A 22,896-nucleotide genomic window follows, 5' to 3' on the forward strand; every position below is an offset into this window, starting at 1 on the left:
TCCTGCGGAACTTTGAAGCCAAGATGAAGTATCTAGATTTTATTATAAGTGCACTGGGAACTCCTGGAAGGTTTTAAAGGGGGTGGTGCTGTGAAATGACCTAATTTGGGTTTGGGAAAGGTTGCTCTGGCTGTTGAGTGAGGAATAGACTGGAGGAGGTCAGGTGTGGAAACAGGGAGGCCTGTCAGGGGCCCCTGTGGACCTGGCTGCGGGGAGATGCTGGCAACTGGGACAGGGGTGGTGGCCGCATAAGGTACTCGCACTGCAGTGTGCACCTGTTCACCACCCCAGCCTCGGGGCCTGAGCCTGGCATGCCCTTCTCAACCCCCTTCCCTGGGGCACCTTCTATATTAATCAGGGTAGTGCCCACTAACTGCTGAAGCAAGACCCTCCAAGTCTCAGAGGCTCAGCACCATGTAAGTATATTTCTTGATCGTGTCAGTCCAGTGTGGATTGTCCAGCCTTCCCATTATTGCTCCAGTGGATTCTTGTTGGAGTGGGGAGAGGAGGCAGAGGAAAGGAAGGTGGTGGAGGAGAGAGAGAAGAAGGGAGAGGAGGACAGAGAGACACAGAGGAGGATCAAAGGGTTTTCAAGCCTGGACGTAGACTCGATCATTTCCACCTACATCCCACTGGCCAGACTCAGTTCATGGCCCCATCTAACTGCAAGGGAGGCTGGGATGTGGAGTCTGGCAGATGCCCAGTGAGGGGGGGCATCTTCTCTCTGCACCATGATGCATGCCCCCATGTGCCCCCACAGCTGAGGTTTAGGTGGATGACGTGAAGATTGTGCAGTGCTGAGGTTCTCCTGGCCCGGCATAGCCCGCCCTCTGCTTTTCCACCTGAGGTGTCCTGGCTTGGGTCCCTTGGCAAAAGCAAGACCCACCTGGCCTGGGGTGGGGAATGCTGAGTGTGGGAACTTTCTCCTTCCCCGCTTTCCTTTCCTTGTTCAAGAAGCCTCAGCGGGTGCAGGCTACACTTGTACCCCCTCTCCCAGGACATCTGGCTGGTTAGAACTGCCTCTTCTCCTTCCCCTGGTCCTACACGTGGCTTGTGTCACTAATCAAGGCAGGGCCCGTGCCAGCCACCTCAGGCTTCTCTGCACCTGGCCTGGCTGCTGGGACATCTTGGGTGCTCAGCAAATGTGTGTTGAATGAATGAAAGAAGGAAAGAGGGATGGAGGAGGGAGTGCCCCAGCAGTACACGCAGGGCAGGCCAACGCCATGCGAGGGCAATACTCTTGGGAGAGGCTGCTTATTACAAGCTGGGTTTGTGATTTCTGGCTTTGCCTGAGGATGTATTTTTTGTCTTTACTTGTGTTTTTAAGTTTTAACTAAATTCATGTATGTTGGGGCAGGAAATATATTCATGTGGTACAAAAGGGTCTACAGTGAAAAAAGTCCTTCCTAGCCCCCTTCCTTGCCTGGCTTTCTTTCCTGGGAGAACCAGTGTTCCTGGTTGCTTGAGAAGCTTCCAGAAATATTCCAGGCTTAATACATATTGGCTAGTATTCTCATCTTTGTGGTGGTTGCCTTAGTATCCTTTCCTGCAGCCAGAAAATCTTGCTTGAGGGGGGAGGGGAGGTCAGGTGGGTGGGGAGACTGGCCTTCAGTGCAGCCTGCTCTCTGTGGTCGGGCCATTGCTCAGTCCTCTGGACACACCAGGCGGAAACTGCTCCTGGTTGTTCACACCCCCTCCCCCGCAGGTGTGGACATTGAAGCAGAGGGAGGTCTCTTTTCAGGGTCTTGCTTTCTCACTTCTATGCAGATGGAGGTTCTGCAAACCTGCCCTTCCCACTTCCCCTCCTGCTTGTCCTTATTCCCATTTTTGAAAAGAATGGCAGCTTCCAAGACCTCCCCCTCGCCCCCAAGCAGGGCCATTAAATCAGGGGAAACAGAGAGAGACTGGGTGGAACTTAACAGGGCCCCTGGGCCTGTGACCCTGCACATAAATAGATATGCACTTTTCTAAAGAGGGGTCCATAACTTTTCATCACTAAAAAAACCCTGAGCTCACCTTCTCCCCACCGACCAAAGAAAGAGGGGTGAGAGGATTAGGAACTATGACTTGAGAGGAACAGGGAGGTTCTAGAATGTTCACTAAGTGACCATCAAATTGTTTGCAAAGCCCCAAGAAATAATTTCCTTTGAATGCTAAACTGAGTAAGGGGCTTCCTGGAAGGCTGGGGTGAAAAGGGAGATCTCAGAAAGATGAGTGCAGTGAGAGTGAAAAGAGCTGGGGGACACCTAAAAGGACATGTTTGTGTGAGGCTTGGGTGTTAGTGGGTGTGTGTGTGACCAGATGAAGGTGACAAGTCTTGAGGTGGCCTGTGTGAGATGGGGTGGGGGTGGTGTAGGAGGGAAAAGAAGGGGCTTCACCCCCTTGGGCTCCTGCGTTCAGCAAGGAGTCTATTTGTGTGTGTGTGTGTGACTGTGTGAGCGCGTGTGCGCCCACGCTGCCCACCCCCCACCCGCCCCCAGAGGAGGAAGGAGATCTTTATCTGGCCCTGAGATGCTTCAGGAGTTTCAGAGTTTCTCAGCAAGGCAGATCTTTCCCGTCCCCCAACCCAGGCCTTGCCCCCTCCAGCCTCTGCAGGAAGTGGGCTGGCCCTGGGGTTTACTCTTTGCTGTCCCCATAAGTCTGCTAGCTGGGCCACCAGAGCAGGAGCAGGGCCCTGGGGAGATGGCTGTGGTCCCAGCAGCGGAGAGAACTGGAGAGAACCTGCCGCAGCCCTATGTCCCAGCCAGGTGATACCAGCCTTGCCCTCACCCTGCCCCTGCTGAGTTCCTGGGTACCAGTAGCTCCCTCATGGTCCCTGCCACCAGCCCCTAGGGGAGGGTGGGTTGGTAGTAAAGGTCACGGGGATGACTTTCAGCTCTGACTGAGAACCCCCCAGCAGTTTCTACTTAAACTTTCATCTCCCAGCCCTCCCCTCCAGCCTGATCTTAGACTCCCCCAAGAATCGGGCAGGCCCTGCTCTTGTGAGTCTTGGCTTGAGAAAAAGCGGGTCCCCAGTCTAAGTCTACTTCTTCTTCCCAGCCCACCCGGCGAGAGGGGGAGAGGCTGGGGGCTGCTGTGGGATGAGGGGCCTCCCTGGGTCCTGTGCTGGCCCCCCAACCCAGAGGGGTGGAGAAGGGGGTAGGAGGACTGGGAGAGGAAGGCCACCTGAGTCTCAAGTGGGCTGGGTGCTCAGAGATGGCACTGAATGCGGTGCGAGAGATGCGAGCCACCTCCCGATGGCTGTGGCATGGGGCCACTGGGGAGGCTCCCCTGGTAAAGTGCCCCACAGAAGGCGTGTGTGGCGAGAGAAGAAACCTGGATGCGAAGTGGGGGTGGAGGCTGGGAGGTCTCGGGGTTCAAGTCCAGTTGTGCCCCTTACTTGGCTGTGTGACGGGGGGGGGGCAGGGATGGGACTCCCTCTCTGGGGCTGCCTGGTGGACACCCCTCTCTCCTCTCCCGGGGGCCAAGTCCTCCCATCCTTAACTGTGTTTAGAGCACCGTGGGAGTGGGGCTGCTGGGGGTCCCCTCCCTTCCCACACATCTAGGACCCCACACCTGCTGGGAAGATGCCCCCACAGTGAAACAGCAAGAGGGAGACCTGTGTGCATTTGTGCTCGTGTGTGTGTGTGTGTGTGTGCGTGCTGGGGTGTGTGGGGGTGTGTGGAGGGTTGGAGGACGAGGGGAGATGGGGTCCGTCAAGTTCAGAGGGCAGGTGGGACACATTTCTGGCTCCTAAACTCTTGCTTCAGATCCTCCTGCAGCCCCCACAAAGGCCCACAGTGCACAGCAGCCGCCCCATGGGGCCTCAGACTGCATCTGACTGGGTTCAAACCCCAGCTCCACCCGCCTCTAGCCTGGGCAAGAGCCTACGTGATGTGTGGCGCGGTCTCCTCATCTGAGAAAAGGAGTCATAACGGGACCTGCTCAGAGGGTTGCTGAGTCCTAACAGTACCAGGCACAGAGTAGAAGCTGAGCATTAGTCACCACCACCACCCCCACCATCATCATCATCGTCATCATCAATATCGTCATTATTGTCACCATCTTCTAACTTGAAATCAGATGACCTGGTTTTAGTCCAGCCCCTTGCGTGGCTACGCGTGTCTATCTATCCAAAAGAGGACAATGACACCCACTTCCCAGCGCTGTGGTGGGGACCTAACAAGTCGGTCAGTGAGAACAGCTCTGCAGTCATGAAGGGCACGTTCACGCGTGAATGTGTGTGAGAACCCAGGACGGAAGTGCTTGGGACTCAGAGGTCTGGCTTGCCCTCCCCGAAGCTGGGGTTCTTCCTGGCTCTGTGACCTTGGGCAGGTTTCGTACACTCCCTGAGACTCAGTTTCCTCCTGTCCATGAGGGTGCAGCCTCAGAGACTGCCAGGACCCCCTCAGCCTGCACCCTTCTGGCACACGCCATACTCTCCTGCTCTGTCCTGCTGTCTGTCCGTCCTCATTCTCTCCTGCGTCCTTTGGTCCCTTGGTGTACGTTGCTGCACTTTTTCTCCCACCAGGCTGCCCGCTGCTGGGACTGTGCTTTGTCTCTGACCTTCCTGCAATCTTGCATGCGTTTGCCACCCCCTCCTCTCACCCTGGGATTTTGTACCAGGTCCTGTCCTGGGCATGGGGTTGCCTGTTGACTGGGGCCTGGCCGTGGGTGACACCATCCAGAGGATGGACAGTGCCTATGCCCCAGGTTTGTGATGGAGTGACTAAGGGGAATAGGGGTGTTTGCTGGGAGCCTTTTTGCTGGACTCTGCACGCTTTGGGGTCCCAACCCTGTGTTATTTGGGGGGTCCAAGAAAGAGGCAACCAGCTCCATCCTGGGGAGCTCACCCTCCTGTGGGGCTGGTGGGCCGTCAAGGAGGAGCCCACGGGTACCTCTCTGGGCTCCTTCCCACACCCAGGCCAGACGCCGCCAGTTGGCCTGTGCCCATGTGGGCTCCGACTTCCCAGGACAAGGAAGTTGTTGGCTTTCCCTCTGGCACCAGCGCCTGGGCTGGGCTGGGCAAGGTGGATTGGCATGAGAGAATGGGCCTTGGAATGGAGCCTGGGCAATAGATCCCGGCTATGCTGCTTCTGCGCATGTGATCTTGGGCAAGTTATGACTTGTAGCCTTTTGCGTACAAGTACTTGTACTTGTAGCCTTTACTTTTGCATACCCCCAGGGTACGCAAAGCGCTTGGCAAGAGTGAGGGCTCAGCATACAGCACGAGTATTGTTCTGAGGTAATCACTATGTGTTTTCTGATCGTGTAAACTCTCTCAGTGCGTGGGAAGACGCAGCCAGAGAAGTTACAGGAGGGAGCGCTGCCTGGGCTCCAGGCAGGCCGCCCTGGCTGATACCCACATCTGCCTCTTACCAGCTGTGTGGCCTTGGGTAACTTGCTTCACCTCTCTGTGCCTCAGTTTCCTCATCTGAAAATGGGGATAATAAGAGCATCTCTAATACATGCTCTTATTTCTGCATTGAACGAGTTTAAAACAGAGCCTGACATACAGGACATGTGCTTTTGTTGTGGTTAAGGGGGCAGCAGGGTAGAGAGGAGGCTGGGATTAGGCTCTAAGCCCAGCTCTGTGCTGGCCCCCTTAGGTGGATGTAAGTACATCTTTCCCTTTCCTGAGCCTGTTTTTCCCATTTTGAACAAGGGGTGGCTCACTCAGAGAGCCCTTTCAGCAACCACCACATGTGGGTCTCTGAAGGAAGGGAGTGAGCATGTGTGGGGCAGTGGGACCAGCAGGTGCAAAGGCCCTGAAGCTGGACTATGTTGCGTGGTGGAGCGCGGACCTGCGCACCTGCGGGGAGCAGGGCCAGCCTGCCACTGGGGTGGGGAGGGACATGGATGGGTGTTCATCTGTGCCCTCTCCCCCTCTTCCTCCCTCCAGGGCTCCTTTCCCCGGCCCCTACCTGTGGATGTGATGGCAGCTCCCGCTCTGCCCTGGTGTCTGTCCCTCCTCATCTTCCTCCTGTCCCTGGACATCCCTCAGGTGTCCGCAGCAGCGAATGGTGAGGACCCTGGCATCTGCACAATGTGCTTTCCCTCCGGCAGGAGGCCAAGGCCTTTCTACAGCCCTCCTGGGACCCCTGCTTCTTGGCAGGAGGTACAGCATCTGGGGCAAGAGGCAGGAAGGAGGAAGGCAGGGGCAATGGGACTGGAGATCAGGTATCCAGCTCCCCACTTCGCCCTCCATCCTGCCTCCGCTGTATCCACATGCCTCCCCAAGCCACGGGACGATGTGGCTTCTCATTACTACCCTGCTTCAGCCTGCCTGTGGGGAACTTGCAGGCTATGGGGCTCAGTTTTGTTCTTTGAAATGGGCCCACTAACCCCTTCGCTGACCACCAGCATTGCCTACCTCCTCATCTGGTAGGCGCAGGGTACTTGGAGCAGGGATGGTGGGCAAGCCCCTCGGTACCCTGCAGCCACTTATGCCTCGTCTTGCCAGCAGAGACTTCCAAGCTCACATGCTTTTACGACTCGAAAGCCAACATCTCCTGTGTGTGGAGCCGGGATGGGGGCCTGCAGAACACACCCTGCCAGATCTGTGCCCAGTCGTATATACGGTGAGTGTGGGGTTGACCGGCAAAACTGCCCAGTCTCAGGACGGTGGCATCTTACAATCACTGACATTTAGATTCTTGAAATCCGAACTCTCAGACTCCAAGACGTCTGTGCTTCGAGAATCTTGGATTAATAGGATGCGCACACTCTTGGTATCACAGAAGTCTGGAAAATTTGGGAGTCAGCTATTTAGGCCCTTGGAACCTGGGTGGCAGTGGGGCGTGGGGGTCTAGGCTACGGATGAGCTGGACAAAACAGACTGGGGACATAGGGCTTCAAGCCTGTTGTGCTGAGGCTGGACGTGACTTTAGCGGCAAGAGGGGAGGGGAAGAAAGGGGCCTCCCCAAGCTTTGTGAGTAACTTGGGATTTTGAGAGACCCCTAGGGCAGCGGTGGGAACGGGGCTGGGGCGTGGTTGGTGAGCTTGGGGGTGGTAGGTGGGAGTTGATGAAGGGATCACTGTGATACAAACATCCTGGAAGGTGGCAGCAAAGGTAACTTTGGGTTTGGCCCTGACTCCTGTGGGTGGTGATTCCATAGGGGCTCCCAAGGCCTCATGGGAAGACTGCGGGGCTTTAGGTGTGGGAGCTGGGTGTCCTGAACTGGTTTGTTTCTAAAAGATCACTCTGGCTGCTGTGGGCCAGGCTTGGGTGGGGAGAGAAAAAGATGCTTGGGAGGGCAGGTGGGGCAGGTGGGGGAATTGGCACCCCTGTGAGGTTGGCATGGTCGACCTGTGCAGACTGGCCTCACTGCATGGCGGACCATCCCAAGGGCCAACTCTGGAGTCCCTCCTTTTCTTCTAAGGAGGTTATTTTGCCTTGAAAGTTCCAAGAATGTATCCTGTGAGCTGAGCTCAGTGGGGCCGGCATCCTGGGCCTGCAACCTGCTGTTTGGACCCCCAAATGTGAGTATCTGTAGCCGAGGAGGCCCAGGGGGCGGGTGGGTGTCAAGGGGTATCCTCCCAGGAGAGGAGCTGGGGCCCCGCAAGCCCAATGGCCAGCAAGCTGTGGTCGCGTGGGCTGCCAGGGGCTGGGAGGCGGAAGGAAGGAGCGCAGCGTCCAAAGGCCAGGAATCAGACCTGACCCGGGGGCAACAGATCCATGGGGCGTGAGGCCCACCTTCTGCCCCTGCTCCCTCCGTCCCCCACCCCATGCTGGGGGTCCTGTGACACTACTGCACTCCTCGTCACGCGGGGAGAGCTCCCCACTGATAATTATTACCACGAGTCCGACTCTTCCCGAGGTCTTAGCAAGTGCAGGGTGGTGGGGGGTCAGGAGTGTGGATTCCAGAGCTTCACAGTCTGGGTTAGGGTTTCCGGGCAGGATTCCCGCCCATTCTCGGGAAGTTTTTTTCACTTTTCCATTCCCAAATCCCGAGAAAAGTTGGTTGGGAAATCGGGAAAATTGGCTCCTTGAACCCAGGTAATTGGTAGTATCGGGCGTCACTTTGTGGAAACGAGTCATCGTGGAGTACAGAAAACGGTTTATATCTCGGGATTCGGGAACAGGTAAGCGAAGAAATTCCTGAGAATGGGCGGGAATTCCCGCCCGGAAACCCGAGTCTGGGTTCTAGCCCTGGCTTCGCTGTACACCAGTGGGTGACGATAGATGGCTTCTGTGTCTCAATCTCCCCTCCATTAAAGTGGGAATGAAAATGGAGCCTCCCCGTTGGGTGGATTTAAGCGTGAAAGCACTTGGAACGCCACCCAGAATAGAGCACGTACCTGACATGACGGTCAGTGGATGGTCACAGGGGTGACTCTGGGTGGTCACCAGCATTGTCTCCTTAACTGATGAGGAAACTGAGGCTCAGAGAGGCGTGGTCCCTGCCCAAGCTCACACAGCCAGGGAGTGGCCGAGCTGGGAGTGAACCCAGGTCTGAGAAACCCCCAGCCCGGCCCTTTCACCTTGGCCCCAGGCTGCCTCTCAAAGGGCATGTGGCCGCGTCCCTGTGGCAGTGCCTCAGATGACTGTCCATCAAACCTCCTTGGCTGCGGTGGGCACCAGGGATGCCCAGACCACATTTTCCATCCATCATCAGGTCATCTGCATTCTCAGGGGGCAGGAGGGAGTAAAGATAGGCTCAGTGCAGCTTTCAAAGGCACAGACTGCATGCCTTTCTCTGTGAGCTCTGCAGGCGGTCTCGCTTCAGATCCTGGTCCCACCTAGCTGTGTGACTTTCCTAACTGTGTGACCTTAGGCAAGTCCCTAAGCCTCTCTGTGCTGCAGCAGGATGAGAATAGTAACAGCGCCTGTTTCATAGGGTGCTGAGAGAATTAAATGAGATAATATATGTAAAGTGCTTAGAAGAGTGCCTGCCAGACTAAGTGCTCAACAGAATGTACTATTGGCATCTTTACAACAACAATAACAGTAACAATGCTAATACTGTTATTATCTAGGAAAATCTGGCCCCCATAGAAGCTGGAATAAAGCTGGGGCAGGGTCCTTGGGGTACAGAGGGAGGGATTGTTTCCAGCTCTGGGAACTGCTGTGTTTCCCCCAACATAAGACTGGGTCTTATGTTAAGTTTTGCTCGAAAAGATGCATTAGGGCTTATGTTCAGGGGATGTCATCCTGAAAAATCATGCTAGGGCTTATTTTCCAGTTAGGTCTTCTTTTCGGGGAAACACGGTGATAACCCGGTTCAAGGCTTGCTCGTAGTGGGCCCTGCGGCAGGTCAGAAGGGCTGCGCCCTGGATGCCGGCCCTGAAAACACCTGAAAGCACCCTAGGTTCGAGCTCAGATCCTCACCAGGCCTGCACTAGACCTTCCTCCTGCAGGCCTGCAGGGCTGCCCTCTGCACAGGGAGGAGGCCGCCATCAGTCGCTCACTCGGCAGCCCTCGGTCAGGTGTGATGGGCCAGGGCTGCAGTCTCTGTGGGGTTGTGGGCGCAGAGCATGGGTTTGAATCTGAGTTCCCCTGAAGACCAGATGAGTGACCTTGGGCAAGTCCCTTAACCAACCTGAACCTCAGGTTTCTTACGTGCAATGTGGGGGTGAACTGCTGTGAGAATCAGCCTGAGAATGGTTAACGCTGCGGAGCAGTGCCTGCCCAGATGCTCAATATCCGGACACTGCCTTCCAGAAAAGTCAGGGTGTGGGGAGAAATGAGATAGGGGAGGCTTTCACATCAAAGCTATTACACAGGTACAGTTCTAGCCCTGCACCTTTTTGGGGGCTCATCCCATTTGCATACCTCTCATAAAAGGGAACTCCCTTCCTCCCAAGACAGCTCACTTCACTTTAGATAAGGGGTTGACAACCTGTGGCCCACAGGCCAAATGCAACCAGTTGTCTGTTTTTGTCAATAAAGTTTTATTGGCACGTAGCCACTCTCATTCTCTTCCATGTCGTCTACTGCCGAGTTGAGCAGTTGTAACAGAGATCATATGACCTGTGAAGCCGAAGAGATTTACTGCTTGACCCTTTACAGAATAAGTTTGCAGCCCCTACCTTAGACAATGTGGGTGTGTGGGGGGGCCCCTCCTGTGTTGCCGTCTGGGTCTTCTTCCTGTCCTTCCCCTGTCCTCATCTCGATGGCTTTCCCCTGCCAGCTGCTGCTGGCAACATCGCTACCCCCTTCACTTGCAGTCTCAGAAACTGACCTCAGTGGACATCGTCAAAATAAGTGTGACATGCCTCGAAGGGAAGAAGTGGAAGATGGTAATGACCCAGGACTTCAATCCCTTTAATAACCGTGAGTGAGGAACCCTGGTGGGGCTGGCGTGGGGGGAGGCACCTCCTTCCCTATCTTTTTTCTGGGATCGCACTGTTCTAGTCTCTCTCCATTAGCTTCCACACCCACATCTGACCAGTTCACTGCCCGCTGCACTCAGGGTGTAGTCCTTGCTCCTTACCCTGGCATTCAAGGCTGCTCGGGATCCCACCTGGCTTTCCTCTCCAGCATCCTCCTCTTGTGGCCTATATTTCTGCCACACCAAAGGCCAGTTCTCCAAACTCAACTTGCCCATCCATGGCCCTGAGTCCTTGCAACGTGCTAGTCACACTGCCTGGAAGGCTCTTTTTACATGGAAAATTCCCATTCACCCTTCAAGTGTCAGTGAAATCACCTCCTCCAGGAGGCTTTCCTAGATTCTCCCAGCCCTTTGTACCTCCTCTTTAAGGGTGTTTATGACCTAGGTCATCACTGCCTGATTATAGGTGTGTCTCCCTCACTGAGCTGTGAGCTCCCTGAGAGCAGAGTTTCTGCTATCCCTATGTCTCCATTCTGAGTACTCAGTACCAGGTCTGATCTGGGTGGTGCTCTGGGAAGGTTTGTTGTATGACTGAGTGCCTGGCCCAACCTTCAGCCCTTCCTACCTCCTCCAGAACTTGAGGTCCATCTCTAGGAAAGAGGTGCAACAGAGGGTGAGATCCAGGTAGGGTGCTAAATGCAGTCTTGCCTTAACCAGGTATGATCTGACTGGCAGATCATTTAACATGTCAGCCTCGGTTTCCCCCATCTGTAAAATGGGGGATAATCAGTTACCTGCTGTACATGGTTGCTGCAAGGAGTCTATGAGCCAAGACTCAGAAACTGCTTATCACATGCTCAGTAAACACTCACTTATTGTTATTCATGGAGTTCTACAGAGTCTCAGAATTATGAAAACTTAGATGACTTAACTTCAATATCATAAAATCTTATATATAAGATTAATGAGATTAAATTAAATGAAAGAGATGATCCATGTCAAACTCTTAGATCATTTCTGAATGCAGAGAAAGGCTGCCCTGATTCATTCATTCCGCAGATATTTAATTAAGCGTTTAGTACATGGCAGGCAATGTTCCAGGCACCAACGCGCTTATCACTCCCTAACATATTAAATACCTCCTCAAGAGAGAACAAAAAGTCCCTGCCCTCAGCGAGCTCACAGTCTGGTGGGGGAAATACTGAATAAAGAACCAAGAGTGGGTATTTAATATGTCAGGTAGTAAGAAGCGCTAGGAAGGAAAATCAATCAGGTGAGGCAGATGGAGAGTGGAGGGGGCTGGGAAAGGCTTCTCCCAATCGATGATATTAGAGCAGTGATGTGCGGATCTCTGGGGGAAGGACACACCAGGAGGGAGGAACAGCAGGTGCAAAGGTGGAGGCCGGAGCATGTCTCCGCTTGATCACGTCAGCATCATGAGCCAGCGTCCCCAAAGCTTGCTCTCCCTTCTTCTCTCCGGCCTCCAGTTCGCCTGATGGCCCCTGACTCCCTCCAAGTCGCCCACATAGGGACCGACAGATGCAACATCACCTGGAACGTCTCTCAGTCCTCCCACTACATTGAAAGATCCCTGGAGTTTGAGGCCCGGACCAGGTCTTCAGGCCGTACCTGGGAGGTGAGTACATGGCCCAGTCTGACCTGCCCTGATTCCTCCTTCCTGTCCTGGTCACCGTGTCCATCTTTCATCTCCGCAAAGCCACAGCCGCCCCCAGGCAGCCTCTGCTGCTCCTCTGTACTGCCTGCTCCCGCCGCTCCCTCCCTTCACATGCCCTTGGATAACCCAGGGGGTCCAGGGGTAGAGGTACATAGGCAAGAGGCAGGTGACTGACTTGTCTGTGAGATTTCAGAGGCCCTAGGATGCCATCTCTCCACTCTTCAGATCCAGGGTGGTCCAGGTACACAGGGGTCTGTCCTTCTTCATTTACTCATGCCTTTATTCACTCACTCAGTCATTCATCAAACATTTACTGAATGCCTACTATGTGCTGGACACTAGGGAGAGAGTGGAGGGCAAGACGGGTAGGCTTTCTGCTCTCAGGACACTCACCTGGGGTGCGGGGCCAGATGGTTGGCAAGCACAGAAGCAGGAGACTGTGGCATATTGATAAATACAACCAAGAAAACGAAACGGGATAACGCATTTGAGAGGGACTGAGACAGGCTCCTTCAGACTCAGGTGACCAGGGAAGGCTGCTCCCAGATCTGAGGGTCAAGGAGGAGCTGACCCTGCAAAGATCTGGGGCGGGTTTTTCAAACAGAGGAAGCAGCCACTGCAAAAGCAAGACACTGTCTGCATGTGTGGGGAACCAGAAAAAGGCAAAAAGAGGGGTGCAGAGGTGGGAGTGGGCTGTGTAAAAACGTCTCTCTTTCTGGTTGTGTGGAGATCAGACGGTAGAGAATGTGGTGGAAGCAGGGAGACCAGCCTGCCTGAGAGGAGGTGGGAGCTCAGACCTGGAGCAGGGAGGAGAGGAGAGAAGGAAGGGTCTAGAATAGGCTCTGGAGGTGGAAACAGCTGATTGGCAGATGGTTTTGGATGGAGAGGATGAGTGAGAGGGAGGGGTTTAGGATGACCCTGGGGTTTGGGTCCCAGCAACTGGGGAGTCAGGGAGCCTTTTGGGAGGAGAGGATAGGTGTGGACAAGGAAAGGGAAGTGACTGGAGGGGAGAAAGGAAGGTGCTGCTTTGCCAGCCTTCCAGCCAGCCCTGCCATGGGAGGTGAGGTGGGTGGTAGGGGCCCTTCTGCTCTGACAGCCCTGTCTCTGTCCCAGGAGGCCCCTCTGCTGATCCTCAAGCAGAACCAGCAATGGATCTGCCTGGAGAACCTCCATCCAAACACCCCGTATGAGCTTCAAGTGCGGGTCAGGCCTCAGCAAGACAACCCCGCGACTTGGAGCCCCTGGAGCCAGGCCCTGGCCTTCAAGACGAGGCCTGCAGGTACTGGTGGGCAGCAGCGGTGGGGCTAGAGCTTGGACAGGAGGCTGTGGCCGGGCTGTGGCTCTGGGGGCAGCTGGTGGGGGAGGCTTGGGGCTCGGGCTACAGTGCTCCTCTGTTGTCATCAGCTCACTTGATGTTACCCTGCAGGATGAGCATAATTACACCCACAGGAACAGGGACTCAGTGAGGGGATGGGACTTGCCCACGGCCTTGTGAGTTAGTGGGGAGGCCAGATAGGCTCTTTCTCCATCCCGAAACCTCAAAAATTCCTGGTTTCTGCCAGGGTCCGGGGTAGACTTTCACCTCTCAGTCTCAGTTTCCTCATCTGTAAAGTGGGTACCATGTTACTGAGGCAGGGCTGCTGTGATGAAAGCATGTGATGGCTCATGTCAGCCTGGCACACAGCAGGTTTGCTGGACCAACTGGGACGCTGTAATGTCTTGGGTCAGAGGTCAGCCTAGCCCTCAGCACCAGGGCGGGGATAGAGGGATGCTGGAGTGATCTGGGTGAGTTGGGGTACTTCTGTAACCCCTGCTTCTCTTCCCATCGTGGGCAGCCTGGGGGAAGAACCTGGCCTACCCTTTGTTGGATCATGTCATGGTGGGTCTCGGTGGTGCCTTTGGCTTCATCTTCTTAGTCTACCTGCTGGTCAACTGCCGGTACCTCGGGCCATGGTAAGAGCACTCCCATCTGTCCTGCACGCTCCCGTCTCTCTCTGACACACACTCCTTGCCAGTAAGGTTCTGGGCTGAACCCCCTGCTCAGACACATCAGTGCTTCCTCTGCCCTCCCAGGAGTCTTCCCTGCCTAACATCTAGCCTTTCCCTATGACCCATCCCCAAAGATAGAACCCCATGGAAGCAGCCCAAGGGGAGCAGGGGAGGGAGAGCCCCAGGGGGCCCTGCCCAGAGCATTACTTTCAGGAGTTGAGTGTGTGTGCACACTAGCTGTCTGTGTGTGGGGGGTTCTCGTGGGTCTATCTGGGTCTGGGCAATCATTCGTTTATTCTTTTATTTACTGAGCCCCACTCAGTGCCAGGTACAGTGCTGAGGGCTGGGAATGCAAAGGCTAGCCACATGCACATGGTCCCGTCTTCCTGGAGCTCACATTCCCATGGAGAAAGGCAGATGCTCACTAGTCATACACATATAATGACACACCATGATTAGGATGGTGAAGGAAAACACTGCATGTATCGGAAATAGACTATAGGGAGAGGGACCTTGGCTGAGGGGTGGCCGGGGAAAACTTCCCTGAGGAAGTGATGATTCTCTTGAAATTGGAAGGAGGAGCTAATCAGGCAAGATGGGGGTGGGGAGTGCATCACAGGCAGAGGAAACAGCATGTGCAAAGGCCCTGGGTGGGAAGGAAGGACAAGCCTTCCTTCCAGAAACTGAGAGTGCGGGGAGAAGGGTGTGGTCAGAGAACATAGGTGGGGGTGGGGGTGGGTTGAGGGCTGACCTGAGTCTGGGCAGGTCATGGGGGCAGCAGCCAGGCTTTCTGGGGCCTAGAGGCTGGAGCACTTAGCTTGACAAGCAGAACATGGGTTGAAATTCAGCTCCCAATCATCAGCTCCCAAATCAGGTGCTCTTGGGCAGTGCACAACCTGAACCACCGTCCATGACAGCCCTGCCTGGAAGGCACATAATCTGGCCTCTCTCTTAACCTCCTTCCTCCTGGTTCACTCTGCTCCAGTCATACCTGACCTGACCGATCTGATTCATGCAGTCGCCCACCCCCACCTTCTTCTCTTCCATAACATTCTGCTCTTTGCAGAATGAATGGTAATGTTGCACACTTGGTTCTGTCTCCCTACTAGAATATCAGTTCCTTGAGAGCAGGGGCCTTCTCTGTCCGCCATTCTTGTGTCCCCAGCACCCAGCACAGTACCCTCCCTTACTGGATATTCAATCAGTATTGACTGAATACATGAACGATTGTGGAGTGGCTCCGTGCCCTGTCCTCGGAGCTGTGAGCTGATGGCAGGACACTGTGGCCCCTTTCCCTTCTCACCCTCCTTCCCTCTCCCCTATTAAGGTTGAAGAAGATTCTGAAGTGTCACATCCCAGACCCCTCAGAGTTCTTTTCCAAGCTGAGTTCAGAGCATGGAGGAGATTTCCAGGTAGGAGTCTGGAAATGGAGAGTGGAAGTGAGAAGCTGACGTGGGCCAGCCAGAGCGTGGCAGTGGTGTCAGTGGGCGGGGAGGTGGTGCAGGAAGAGTGGGTTTTGCAGTGTGAGAGAGCAGACAAATGCTGAAAGGAGCAGCCTCTGGGGTGGGTATGGGCCCCTTGCCCCCGCTCTGGCACCAGCGTTCTCAGGCTAAATGGCACCTCCTGTGTGAGCCAGACTGCCTGGGTTGAAATCCCAGCTCCACCACTTCCTGGCGGTGTGAGCTGGGGCAAGTTGCAGAGCCTCTCTGTGCCTCAGTTTCCTCACCTGTAACCTGAGGCGGAACACAATATTACTATGTGTATGGCCCCTAGAATGTTGCCGCACACATAGTCAGTGCGCAAGGAGCCCTCGCTAGAATTACGGTCACCAGCCTGTCGACGGAGCACATCTTGCCAGGAGCATGACCCTTCCCACAGAGCGCAGACTTTCTCTGTGGGGTAGTGCTCCCTCTGCCTCTGTAAAGAATCTCTGGGCAGGTTCCAGAACTGATCACAGATGCTAACAAGTCCTCTAGTCACTTCTAGCCACAAAACACAGATTCATTTTAAAAGTGCGGGCACACACGTTAGTAGCACCCTGAACGTCATTGTAAGTTCAGTTGTCTCCCCTCCCCCAGCCCACACCCACTTCAGGAAGGAAGTTTCAAGGGGGAAAGGGGATGTGGTGGGCTGCTTTTACCCCCCTACCGCCCCCTCGGCCCCTCGCCTGCCCTAGGCTCCCTAGATTTGGGGGTGGAGGGAGGTGAGGAGGAGTGCTGAGGGGCTGGCAAACCATGCTTGACCAGAGCTGTCATGAGCTGGCTTTGGGGTTCTCTGTCAGGACTGGTCAAGGCTCCTTCTGGAATTCTTTGGAAAACTTCCAAAGACTGGGGATATCTTATCTACAGTATTCTCGACGCAGGGACATGTAGCTCCTTAAAATTCCTCCTTCAGCCCTAAAGGTAGTGAGTTCCCCATCAACAGGTATCTAAGCAACCCTTGGCTGGTTATGTGTCAGAAACGTAGCTGAAGGGATTCCTACATTGGAACTGGTTGGAGGCTGGACGAGAGGTATTCTCAGTCTTCTTCCAGCTTTAAGTCTTTCTGTTTTTATGGGCCTAGGACATTTGGGGGCAGAAGTAGGATGTTTCCTAGACAGCTGCAAACCGTCTTCCCAGGAGGTCATCCTCAGGTCTAGATGCCTGCGCCAGGCTCAGGTGTGGAAGAGGCCCTGGGGTCAGAACATGTGGCTGGGGCTTGGGACGAGCCAAGAGGGATCCCCCACCCTCTGCATCTGTGTGGGAGCCCTGCTTCTCTCTCTCTCTACCCCAGGACCCCGGCTGCAAGGCTACAGGGCCCACCGCCCTGTCCATGGGACCTGGGAGTGAGTGCGAAAGTGTGAATGTGCATGAAAGGAGGACGTTTCCCTTTGTGCCTCCACACCCCCTCTTCAGGGCATCATGGATGGGGGCCTAGGAAATGATGAGCACACATACCCCTGAGGTGTGAGGCCGAAGGCTCCAGGCCACTGCCTGGCCCTGCCCTCCACTGCTTCTTCTAGTGTCTGGGCCGCACCCCACCGGCCTGTGCTCTTCCCCTCTCTCCTAGCCGGCTACCCTTCCTCACCCCTCAGTTTGCCCTAGTCTCTCTCTCTCTCTCTCTCTCTCTCTCTCTCAGCCTTTTCCTCCTGTAACACAAACTCCTAGTTTGGGGACAGGGGGTAGATTTCTGCTGAGTGGTGCGTGCGTGTGCGTGTGTATACATGGGGGTGTGTGCACTCGTGTCTGTGTGTGTGTATAACAGCTAGCTCAGCCCCGAGAACTCCTTCTGGGGAGGGAGACCAGGATGTTTCTCTGCTGGTCCATTAATTCATTTGAAATAGATTGATTGGCTCCTTGGCCCTGTGCTGGGCACAGGAGTACAGAGGGGACCCCATCAGGCCTGGTCCCTAAACTCTGGGGACCACAGTTCAGCTGCTGAAGGCTCCCAGGACAGAGAGCTGTTGGGGTTCTCAAATGCACCCACCTCAGGGATCTACCGCCCCCCACACCTTTGCTGGGTAATCTGCACTGTACCCTCGGTCAGCTGTTTCCACTTTCATGTTCTCACTTGGCAGTTCCCTGGCGGCCTACAGTGAGGAAGCAGGGAAGAGGCAGCTAACTGCTGTGGAACTGAGGCTCAGAGAGGTGCAGGGACCTGCCCAGGGTCACACAGCTAGTGAGAGCCAGGGCTGGAACCCAGGCTCACTCCTGGCCAGGGCTCTCCGGACTCTGGAGCAACGGAGAAGTGCTCTGATGGGCGCTTCCCTCTCTCTGTGGAGGGAGGGTGTGGGAGGTGGGGGGCCGCAGGGCCCTGGGAGGGAGAGGCCAACTGGGGGCACATTAGCTCCCCACCAGAGATGTCTCCATGGCAGTGTGAGTGGGAAGGCTGAGTCCCAGCTCTGCCACCAGCTGGCTGTGTGATTAGGGCCAGGGCACACCCTCTCTGGGCATCTGTCAAGTGAACAAGATGTGCTCTCACGCCCTTTCTGCTTTGGCATTGGATGGTTGGGGACACAGTCTCACCCGTCCCCACCAGACACGGACATTCTACCCTTGCTGTGTCCCCGGTACCTAGAACAGTGTCAGGCTTGTAGCAGGTTCTCAGTACGCTGTCACTCATGGAGTCAACGCATTGCCTGAGCGCCTGCGCTGAGCCAGGAAGAGCCCCTGCGCCTCCTGGGGCTGACCCAGAGGTTTCCCCAAGCCAGGGGGCACATGGGGGGTGAGTGTGGGGAACAGTCAGGGGGGCAGTCCTGATGGATTGCCGAGGGAAGAGGAGGAGTTAGGAGTTGTTGCTGAGAATCTGGAGGAGGTGTCCGCCTCACCCTCCGCTGGTCTGTCTCCTGGCAGAAGTGGCTGTCCTCGCCCTTCCCCTCATCCTCCTTCAGCCCCAGCGGCCCTGCACCTGAGATCTCCCCGCTGGAGGTGCTGGACAGGGACACCAAGGCCATGCAGCTGCTTCTGCTGCAGCAGGACAAGGAGCCCTCACTCTCCCTTGAGACGAGCGGCCACTCGCTGACCAGCTGCTTCACCAACCAAGGCTACTTCTTCTTCCACCTCCCGGATGCTCTGGAGATCGAATCCTGCCAGGTGTACTTCACCTATGAACCCTGCGCTGAGGAGCCTGAGGAGGGTGGGCCTGGGGCACCCGAGGGGTCTCTCCTCCCACCCCTGCCGCCTCCGTCAGGAGAGGAGCATGCCTACTGCACCTTCCCCCCTGGGGAAGACCTGTTGCTCTTCTCCCCCAGTCTCCTCATTGGCCCAAGCCCCCCAAACACTGCCCTGGGAGGCACTGGGGCCAGTGAAGAAAGGCTGGCCCCCTCCCTGCAGGAGGGAGTCCCCAGAGACTGGGCCTCCCAGCTCCTGGGGCCTTCCACTCCGGGAGCCCCTGACCTGGTGGATTTCCAGTCACCCGTGGAGAATGCACTAGGAGAAGCAAGAGAGGAGGTCCCTGCCCCTGGCCCTAGGGAGGGGGCCAGCTTCCCCTGGGCCCGCCCTCCTGGGCAAGGCCAGGTCAGGGCCCCCACCTCTTGCCTGACCCTGAACACTGATGCCTACTTGTCCCTCCAAGAGCTCCAGGATCAGGACCCAGCTCACTCTGTGTAGACAGACGGCCAGGGCTGGGAGGCAGGTGACTATCCACTGTTGCTCCAGGCCCACTTGAGGATTCTGTCCTCAACGCTTGTCCACAGCTGCGACACTTGGTGTTCAGCTGCCCCGTGGATATCTCCACCAGATGGCCCCCCCCTGGCCCTGCACCCTTGGCAGTTCACTTCCAAACCTCCATCGCTGCTCCCTGGTCCTACTGCCCAAGTTAGAAACTGCAGGCGGGGGCACTTTGACTCCCTCCATCAATCATGGGGTCCCCTGGGTTTTGCCTCTGAAACATGTCTCCTCTCCAGCCTGCAGCTGCTCCCCAGGGAGAGTTCCCGAGGTTCTCCAGGGATCTGCACCCCAGCCTCCTCACTGGGTGTCCTGCCCAGTATCACCCCCTCTGACCCCCCCCCTTCCACAGCGCAGCCAGAGTGCTAGTTCCAAAACTCAGTTATGCTGCCCTTGTTTAAAACCCTGCCGTGACTCTCCACTGCCCTCACCCCCCTTCTTGGCCTGGCCCTCACCGTCTAGCATCACGCTGGGTCATTCCCTTCTGGAACCCTATCCAAAGTCCTCCTGAGCCCCCTGGAGCCCCCTCCTGCTCCCATACCTTTGCACATGCCATTCTCTATGCCTGCGGTGCCCTCTCCTTTCTCATCTAGGTGATAAATTCCCCTTAACCTTCGGTCAGTTCAGCTTCCCCTGGAGGGAACACTGCTTTCCTTAATGCGCCCAGGCCTTGAGATTCAGTGCTGGAGGGATGCGCTCTCAGGGTCACAGGGCAGCTGGACAGAGGGGTCCTGTCACTACCCCTTGGCATCTCTCACGACCTCTGAATGCTTGGTCACCACATCTTGAGTGCTGTGGTCCAGGTATGGACACCCAGGAAAGTGGATCCTTCCACACGGCTTCACTGTCATAAGGCATGCCGATGGAAAGAAACCCTGCTGGTGGCAGGTCCTAATGCTGTCGCAGGGACCCCACTCCTGGGCTCCTTCTACTCTACCCTCCCCTGCAGGGGTCTCTTCCATGGCCCAGGGGCTGGCACACCTCCTCCAGAAGGGCAGCTCACTGCACTTTGACAAAGAGTACTTGGCATCATGTTTCCCTGGATGATTAATAAACTATCTGGCACCACCTTGCCTGGGCTCCTTGTGCCCAGCTTCTTTCTCGCAGGGGGCGCCATGCACCTGACAGGAGCACCCTGGACTCCTTGACCCTTCTGAGGTCAAGCCTCACGCCCACTAGGTTACAGCACAGGGGCTCATGCAAGAGACTCATCCCCTCACATGGCAGTCCTCCCTCTCCCACCCCTGCTCGGCGATCCCCAGCACCCCTCCACTTCTTTTCCCTCTATCCCTAGCACTGATCACACCTGTGATGTCGGCCACAAGTCAGCTCCCTAACTAGGAGTCTTAAAAAGGAACTGACCTCACTCTTTACAACTAACTGAGCCAGAAGTGTGCAGTCCCTGAATTTATAGGCCCTGCTCTCAGCTGATTGGGCACTTGACACAAGCCCACCCACAGGCTGACCAGAAGCTCTGTCCAATCAGGGAAGCTGGGCCTGAGCTGACCAATCAGATTTGTCTCAGGCGAGGGAGGCCCCCCCCCCAGGAGGCTCAAGGGGAGATGGGGGGGGGGGGGAAGGTCGAGAGGGTTTGAGCCCCTGCTCCAGATGCAGAGATTGCTGGTGCCGAGGGGGCTACTGGCTGTTCACTCAGGATTCCTGTTTCGCTTATGTCCAAAATACACTCCCTTTTACTGAGGTGGCCTGAGTCTTGGATACTAACCACGGAACAGCTTACTTACCCGGAGGTCTCACTTTCCACGTCCTGCCATGCATGACCTCTGTTCTGGCTGCAAGTCTCGTCAGTCGTGGCCTGAGCCTTAGACCCCAGACCTTTGCTGTGTGTCGTGGGGTAAACTAGGCAACCTCTCTGCAAGTGAATTCCACTTTGCAGAGTTCTTGGAAACGTTTGCATTACTCAAGCCCTCGCCATTTGTGTCATAGATACATAAATGATTCGTATGCATCATCTTTGTTTTTGTGTACTTAATATTTTTCTTTAAGTCATCCCTTTTTTGTTCAAAAACTTTAATTTAAAGAAAAATCTTTATGTTGCTTCTGTACATGGAAAGACTGATATTCACTATAAATAAAAAGTAACTATAAAAAGTAAATACAATACAAAGAAATGTTTCAGTTCATTGCCTGCTGGAAATCTGCTTTGTCTCTTAATTTAGAGGGGAGATTAGCAAGTGTAGGGACCAAACGGAGACTTCCTCCTTGAGGAAGAGCGAAAGGATTGTAAGGGGAATATCTGTTTCACCGACAGGAGTCAGATTTATCCTATGTCTGGGCATTATCTGACATGGCTCAGGGGAAAATATGGCACTTGATTTTTATATACATTAAAATTTTATTTAAAAAAAATGTTTCCAGTGCCCTTGACTCTGAAAAGTTGAACCAGCTCGTGAATGGCAATATCTGGCATTCACAAAACTGCATTCATGGCAGTCATTGCTAATTGATTGCACCCAGGCATGGCAGACATTGCTAATTGATCATAGCCCTCCTTCCTCTGGAGCTTGGGTGCAGCATCAGATTCTGTCGTCAGATCCCAATTGATCATTGCTGGCATTTGGTGATATCGTGACCAGATAATCCCTCAGGTTCCTTTCACAACAGAACCTCAGATTTTCTCGGCAGGAAAAACAGGGGGAGATGATAAAGGCTGGAAAGCTGAGGGGGGCCTATGAGCAGGCACTCCCAGGGAATCCAGCTGTCCCCACCATGTCTGATGAGAGACCTGAGCTGGTGGTGAGTGGAGTAAGGGGCCACCTTACACCAGGTGGCGATGGACTGATGGGTCAGAGTGGATTAGAATATATGCCCTGGGAGACAGAGCAAGGAGAGAGCAGCTGGCAGAGGTGGAAGGAGTAAAGGAGGGACAGGCCTGTCTGGGTCAGATTGCAGGGGAGAGGAGCAGCACCAGATGGGGACCAGGAAGCCCAGGGCCCGGAACGTCAGGTGCAGAGCAGGAAGCAGAACGCAGCCGGTGCAGATTGGGGGATAAGAGACAAGGGAGGAGAGGCGGGAGGGCCTTTCAACCTCTCAGGTCTCCAATTTCTTGAGCTGTATTTGTTCCCTCACCTCCCCAACCCCCCAGTGTCTCTGCTCTCCCCTCCCTCCACCTCCCAGCTCCCACTCCCAGCAACTTCCTGTGCCCACAGTTACCAAGATAACTGTGGTGGAAATAGACCATAACCAGGATAAATAACTACCGCTGTCCTCCTAATTATTGACCTTCTGGAGAACTCCAAAAATATTTGAGAAGCACATTAAAAAGGGATAAGAAAACTAATATTTATGTGCCAGGCACTGTGCCAGGCCTTGCCCAAGCATCACCTCCATCATCTAAAAAGGACCCTGAGAGGCAGGTGTTATGTTCCACCTTTTGTAGATTAGGAAACTGAGGCCCAGGGAGGTTGATTCCGCCAATATTCAAACTCAGGTACATGCGGCTCCAGAACTTTTGGTCCTTTGTGGATACAAGGCTGCCTGGGAGACAAGTACATTAATGGAGGGGCAAGAGGGAGCGGGGGACCAAGCAAAATTCCATTCTAAACTTCCTGGCAACCAATCAAAAAAATAAAAAAGCTCACATTCCATGACTGTGGTTGTGGTTGAGACCATCCCCACCCCTGTGATCTGGCAGCCTCTCTTCTCGGTCAGATCCCTGCTCAGCCTCTTCCTTGGTCCCCTTGCCCCCGCCACCTGCCCCCTAACCCTTCCACCTCTGAGCCCTGCCAGGACGATCTTGCTCAGGGTCATATCTGGCCATGCCACACCCCTGCTTAACTGCCCAATGACTCCCTGTTGCTCCCAGGTCAATGGCTGA

At 55.1% G+C, this 22,896-nt stretch overlaps 1 protein-coding gene across 1 annotated transcript; it reads left to right on the top strand.

Annotated features, from left to right (window-relative positions):
- The first annotated feature begins 292 nt into the window (after positions 1-292).
- Positions 293-20,139, top strand: IL2RB (interleukin 2 receptor subunit beta). The gene is made up of 10 exons (XM_081060287.1): positions 293-416; positions 5,882-6,002; positions 6,446-6,560; positions 7,383-7,461; positions 10,150-10,255; positions 11,741-11,889; positions 13,042-13,207; positions 13,764-13,881; positions 15,245-15,329; positions 18,249-20,139. The coding sequence occupies exons 2-10, from the start codon at positions 5,915-5,917 to the stop codon at positions 19,002-19,004; spliced, it is 1,662 nt and encodes a 553-aa protein (XP_080916413.1). The 5' UTR covers positions 293-416; positions 5,882-5,914; the 3' UTR covers positions 19,005-20,139.
- Positions 20,140-22,896: the final 2,757 nt, after the last annotated feature.

This window comes from Rhinolophus hipposideros, assembly GCF_964194185.1.
Source record: "Rhinolophus hipposideros genome assembly, chromosome: 9".
NCBI lineage: Eukaryota > Metazoa > Chordata > Mammalia > Chiroptera > Rhinolophidae > Rhinolophus > Rhinolophus hipposideros.

Bases quoted from the DNA above. Each gene is read 5' to 3' on its own strand.
- IL2RB (XM_081060287.1), top strand. From the start codon at position 5,915: ATGGCAGCTCCCGCTCTGCCCTGGTGTCTGTCCCTCCTCATCTTCCTC. The intron at 11,890-13,041 runs GTGAGTACATGG...TCTCTGTCCCAG, and splicing joins CTTCAGGCCGTACCTGGGAG to GAGGCCCCTCTGCTGATCCT. The intron at 13,882-15,244 runs GTAAGAGCACTC...TCCCCTATTAAG, and splicing joins TGCCGGTACCTCGGGCCATG to GTTGAAGAAGATTCTGAAGT.